The sequence below is a fragment of the Monodon monoceros genome, unplaced genomic scaffold (genome assembly GCF_005190385.1).
Source record: "Monodon monoceros isolate NGI ecotype Baffin Bay Population unplaced genomic scaffold, NGI_Narwhal_1 Super_Scaffold_16, whole genome shotgun sequence".
NCBI classification, from domain to species: Eukaryota; Metazoa; Chordata; class Mammalia; order Artiodactyla; family Monodontidae; genus Monodon; species Monodon monoceros.
In genome coordinates, this window is record NW_021703772.1 from 19,496,710 (window position 1) to 19,502,851 (window position 6,142).

The 6,142-nt window shown below is 47.7% G+C and overlaps 1 protein-coding gene and 1 non-coding gene across 3 annotated transcripts in view; both read right to left on the reverse strand.

Moving 5' to 3' along the window:
- The window catches only part of ARPC2 (actin related protein 2/3 complex subunit 2), a 29,562-nt gene extending 23,678 nt beyond the window's left edge, over positions 1-5,884 (reverse strand). The window contains exons 1-2 of one of the 2 annotated variants that reach the window (XM_029224818.1): positions 5,760-5,884; positions 5,459-5,540 (exon numbers count right to left, since the gene is read on the reverse strand). In XM_029224818.1, the coding sequence (XP_029080651.1) occupies positions 5,459-5,532 (74 nt within the window). In that variant the 5' untranslated portion in view covers positions 5,533-5,540; positions 5,760-5,884. Of the gene's footprint in view, positions 1-5,458; positions 5,691-5,759 lie in introns of those variants that run through there. The other variant, XM_029224819.1, reaches the window with a different exon arrangement.
- Positions 2,510-2,646, reverse strand: LOC114897332. The gene has a single exon (XR_003794059.1). It is a non-coding gene; the product is annotated as a small nucleolar RNA SNORA42/SNORA80 family (small nucleolar RNA).
- Positions 5,885-6,142: the final 258 nt, after the last annotated feature.

Genomic DNA, 6,142 nt, shown 5'->3' on the forward strand with positions numbered 1-6,142 from the left:
CAAGGTTGTTGTGAAGACTAACCGAGATGCTATGTGGACAGCAAAGTTTCCCAATCAGGGTCTTGTGACTAAGTTATAGATATGCTGAGATAATGATCCCCACAGCCCTTAGGGCAGCCCAGAGGCAGGATCTCTAGGCTAGACCATTTACCCAGGTGTGCCACAGGTATGGTCATGTTCTGTGCGTGACATACCAGGAATCACCGGGGAAGGGTGCCTGTACAATGCTTAATATATACGTCTACCCCCTCTCCAACTCCCAAGAGCCCCAGTTTTGTCAACTGTATTATTGGAACTGCTGTCACCCAGGCACACTCTGAAATGGAACAAAACCACGTTAAAGCTTATAGTAAAGTGCCTGGTTCATAGAAGGTGATCAATGAATTCGTTTTTCTTCTAGGTAGAATCAGAGATCAGACTTTGGAGTCATGGTAGAGAGAGGTTTTGGGATTGTGGTTAACTCCCAGTATCAGGAATTGGTCAGCACAACAAAGAGAAACAGAACTATATTACTGTCAGACTGTTGTAATGTCTGAAATCCTAGAATAAAGCCCCCTGGATAAGTCCTCAGGGTTACTGACTGGACAGTACAAGACACTAAAACATATTCAGTTCATTCAGATGGGTTTCAAGAGCCATTCTTAAAATCCTTTAGAAAAAATTTTCCTTTTATCCTTTTTCTAAGGAAGCTTCTAGAATGTCACTAATCAGTCAATAAAGAACTCCTGGCAACTGTTATTGTCCAATCCTCTTTTCTCACTAAGGGTTTTGGAGTTTTTACTCCCGAATGCATCCAGTTCCCCGTTGTGCATTTATGTCCCTCTTCTAGCTATCCCTTCCATAAGCTGAATTAGAGGAATTATTGAATTCTGCTCATCATCTCGCCATAAAGTTTTTGATTACTCTCCTTTAAGTCCTCTCTAAGGCTCCCATCCTCCTTTTTGAGCAAAGCCTAGAAAAATGGATCATGTTAGGTAAGAAGTGGGTGGTCCTACTCTCTGTTAAGCCACGTCTCAAAATAAGAACAAAGAGGGTCTAAAAGCTCATTCACACAATGTCAGAAGGTGATAAACTGCTAAAGAAACCAAGAACCATTCTATCTGGCTTCATCCATTGCTTCAAGAAAACACTTATTAAGCTGACTATACACACAGTGAGAATGCTGGGAAAACAAAGATGATGAAACCACAGGCCCTGCCCCTAAGGAGTCACAGGTTTGGTACACACGTAGGGAGTGCAGCTCTGGGGCTTTATGCCCAAAGTGGTCCCAAGGCAGCCAGAGGGTGGGCAGCAGTGTTTAACTACAGTGACCTGTAAAAAGACCAACTAGATCGTCTCAGAAAGTCAGCCACTACATCCAATTTCTTCTAAATGCTTAAACAATGTCCTAATTCCAAATCACTTCAAACCAGTATGTCTCTCTGAGGACATATGCAGCATATTTGGGAATGAGAACAAGGTATCAGCAAGATTTAATTTATTCCTTTCTCAAATTTCTCCTCCCACAGTCCTCGCCCACCCCAACTGGCACAGCCTGCTTACTGAGCTTCACTCCCCCTCATAGAACCACAGCTCCCCACAATATGCACAGCTGTGGCAAGGAGCCAGCATGCACTTAGAATCAACAGCAATTTGCATCTGACAGCATTTCCTCAATTTTGGACTCTAGCTAAGCCGACAAGCCTAGTTTCTGAGGCTGTAAAGGTTCTTGGTGTGTATATACTAACAAAAGAATTAAATTAATTTGCCAGATTACTTCTGCTTTAATTGGGGGCCTGGGTAATACTTCCTAAATGATTAAAAAAAACAAAAACAAAAACAAAATGCTGTTGACAAGACCTGCACATGAGGTTATCTGCAGTGTTCAAAATAGCTTCTTAATCAGTCACAGTCTCTTAGTTTGGAGGCTGCTGGGAAGACAATTTACCAATAACTATTATTCTGTGAGGATACAGAAATCATTCCAATAAGCCACCTTCCCAATAGGGCGGTAGGAAAAAAGAAAAACGGTAAATCGTTTGGAATGAACCTTAGGCTTTGTCGGAACTGCCTCCAAATTAAAAGGGTGTCGTGACCAAATGTATTCTTTTTTTTTTTTTAGTTTATTTATTTTTGGCTGTGTTGGGTCTTTGCTGCTGCACGTGGGCTTTCTCTAATTGCAGCGAGCGGGGGCTACTCTTTGTTGCGGTGCGCGGGCTTCTCACTGTGGTGGCTTCGCTTGCTGCGGAGCACAGGCTCTAGGCACGCGGGCTTCAGTAGTTGTGGCACGCAGGCTCAGTAGTTGTGGCACACGGGCTTAGTTGCTCCGCGGCATGTGGGATTTTCCTGGACCAGGGCTCGAACTCACGTTCCCTGCATTGGCAGGTGGATTCTTAACCACTGTGCCACCAGGGAAGTCCCCAAATGTATTCTTAAACAATTTAGATGACAGAATTGCTTTATTCGAAGGAAATTTAGACTTTCAGTAGGATGTCACAGGCAAGAAGACCCAGCAGGATGATATGTTTCATACTGTACAACACCCTTCAGTGCTCACAGTCCACAGGTAAGGAGGCTGGGCAATGGTTCGAGGCTGCAATTTACTCTGGCATGGGTACATTATGAGAGGCCCATAGAGAAGGACCTGTCATAAATCCATTACCATGCTCTGAGAAGCGTTTAAAATAAGATCAACTTCAAAAGGAAAATTACTCTAACAGTATTCTAAAGTATATACGACAGAACTATTTTTAAGACTATCTATCTCATGCTTATGTTCTTAGTAGCTGGAACAGTGCTACATTTCCAAATGCAGACTTTCTGCAATAATGGAAATGTTCTACATCTCTGCTACCCAAATACCGCTGCTCCTAGCCACATCTGGCAACTCAGCCCTAGAACTGTGGCTAGTGTGACTGAGAAACTTAATTTTAATTCACTTTAATTAATTTTTATTTACACTTAACTAGCCACATGTAGTTACTGGCTATCATTATTGGACATCGTGGAGATGGAAGATTCACTCTGGGGAAGGCTGCTCAGAACCTAATTTCCCCAACTGGTTTGTTGAGAAGTGTAAAGCAGGGTGGAGCTGACCTCTCCCAGCATGTTCCCACAAGGGCCAAGCCTTTCAAATCTCCAGGGTTTCTCCTCAGCACTACTGCCTTTCTTTAATCTTTCTCTGGTCTCCACCCCAACACGTGCCACCCCTTTGGTCCTCTGTAACTTTGCCAATGCTCTCAGAAAGGTCCCCCTTTCCTGTTCCTGCCTGGTGCTGAGCACTGGGAGAAGCCTACCAACGTTTATGATTATCGCACTAGTCACCCTTCTCTGGAAGTTCTGGCTAGGCATGCACCTTGATAAATTCTTAACTACTCTACTGCTGCCTCACCTTACTGGTATGCCTGGAAATTCACACTCGGTCTAGAGACAGGCTTCTGCTAGGTGTTAACATTTGCAATCCCAGGAAAGCCCTACCTCCTCGGCTGAATATCATAGTCTCTTTTCAAAGGTTTTCAAAGTGCTTTACAGCAGAATACGTTTTGAGCCCACTTACTTAAAGACACACCTCAAAGGGAAGATGGGCCAGAAGAAAAGCCAAACCTTGCTGCCCTGACCCAATATTCAACATCGCTACAACATATACTTTGTAAAAAAAAGTCCCAGAAGTTCTAACTTATGCCTTCCAGACTTGAGTGCCTACTTTACTCCCACTGAAATGGTTAGTAGCTCTTTTTAAGAGTAATGTTCTAAAAGCAGAAGAGCTGAAGCTCTGAGTTATGGGCTACATTTCAGAATCACAAGTTATTAACAAACAAGTAGTTGTGAAGGTACTCCTACACCACAAGGCATGCTTCTACTTGAAATGCACAGGCATTTATCTTGTAGATCAGCTTATAACCACCCAGGTCTCATTTTTTGCTAGTCTAAACTTGAGAATTCACTTGAGATCAGCTGTGAAAATGCAGAAGTTAATTTAACTTCCTCCTATGTGCTACACTGCTCAAAAAAGGACAGAGCAATCACCCAAAATAAGCCACCAAGCTGATTCGTTTGAACATTTAAAATGCAAAGCAACTGGTAAGTGAGGCTGAAGACACGAAGCAAGTTAGCCTAAAATATAAGCAACTGCAGTCCCTGGCAGGAAACAGTAGCTACTGCTCACTGTATGCATTACTTCAAGAAACGTTGTGCTTTGCTTTACAGATAAAATCTGTGGCCTTATAAAAGAGATAGACAATATATTCAATTTAAGCAGTGGGTTATAAGTATTTTTTTTAATGCCTCCAAGCCACAAGTTCATTATGTCCACTTAGAATTTCCCCTCCACCAATCCTCTTCCATCTATGGCTCTCCAAGCACTTGCTCTTTTTATTAGTTCCCAGTTCACCAGAAACGGTTTGCACTTATTTCCTCAACTGTGTAAGCAAGATGTGAAGCCCCATCCTCACAGATGGGGAAATGAGGCAAAGGGACTGGCCACAGGCCACCAAAAATTAGAAGCTAAAACCAACTCCTTGGTTTAAATATATTACAAAAGCAAAGCAGCTTTGGGGGAAGAGGTTGTCTGCTACTGATTCTTGTGTTTGACAGAGAAGGGTGCCTTTGAAACATGTCCTAAAGCCCACTTTTCAAAAAGCCAATGGCTAAAAACAGGTTTCATCTAAGAACTTAATAGACGCTGGAGGCTTTTAACTGTGTATCTAGGCCAGAATTACTGCAGAAGAAATCACAGACCAGGGGTATGGTATAAGAATTTAAAAGATAAACAACCAGATAGAGGACAGCGGGTGGGGAAAGGATTATTAGAACCTCAGAAGAGCGATAAGGAAGGGCTGTGGATGTGGGGGACGACTAACTTTGCTTGAGAAATGTAACAAAATGGCCAGTGTCTCTCACAGCTGGGTTCAGGGAAGGTAAACTAGAGAGATCATCGGGTTTTCCGGCTGCAAGGCTGGGCCTGCCTTCAGTCTTCCCTCCCGCTCCCTTAGACGAGGTGGGGGGTGGGGAGCGAGAAGACTGCTGGTGATCTGGGCCTGCATCTTCTTTCCTCCTCCAGTCCTGGGAATTCCTGAAAACTCCTTCCAACCCATTCCCAAATGGGCTCTCTCCGGGTTCTGAACAATGACGGGGAATGCAGAGGGAAGTGGTCCCCTACTCGCTCCAGCGGGCAATGGGATCCTCCAGCGAGAGTTCTGGCCCAAGCTACCCTCACGTCCCACAGGTCTCCTGCACTTTGGCACGCGCTCTCCTGTCCACTCACTGCTTCCGCATCCCTCCTCTGAGCCTCTCCCCACGCATCTCTGCCCCTCACCCCACCGCGCCCAATCACCGCCCACGTCTACACCGCCTGGGCAGTCCCCACACCCTGCCAGGTCTCCCACCTCCCTCCTCCATGTCTGGGGGGCTGAACGATTAGCAGGGGTCAACTCTGCCTCCCCCGCCACCCACCAGCCCCCGGCCCCCAGCGCGCGCTCACCCGGCGGCCGCGTTCTCGAACTTGAGCGCGAGCGTCTCCTCGATGATGCGGTTGTTCACCTCCAGCAGGATCATGGCGGCGGCTGCCCCGGGCAGGGGAAGGAGAAACAAGGGCGGGTGAGGGTGGGTAAAGGAGGAAAGGACGGAGGGAGCGGCCCTGCTGCCCCCTGAGGAGGGGAGCTGGGTGGGGTAGGAGGTTAGGGGAGAAGGGGAAAGGGATCGGGGTGGGGGTAAGGGAACGCGCGCGCGCTGGCCCGCGCACGCACTCACTGTGGAGACACCTACCCACCCACCCGACCGACCTGGCCCCCGAAGCCTGAACCCGCCTGCCGAGCCGCCGCCGCCGCCGCTGCCGCCTCACTGACGAGCCCGGTCCCCGCCCAGCCCCCGGCTCTAGCCGGCCACTTCCGCTCTCACACCCACTTCCGCTCGCTGCCCGGACGCGCGGCCCCGCGGGGCCATTTCCGCTCCGACCCCTCGTGCACGCGCACGCAGGCGCGCCGGGCGGGGGCGGAGGCCGCGCATGCGCATGTGCGGTGCCGCTAGTTCCAACTTCACTTTCCCATAGACGCTCCAACTGGCTGTGATTAGTGTGTTTCCTACCCTGCTGTCCTTCCCCGAGGCCTGCCTCACTGTCCGGCGTCTCCCTCCCGCACTCCTCAAAGGTTTACTTCCACTCTTCCCG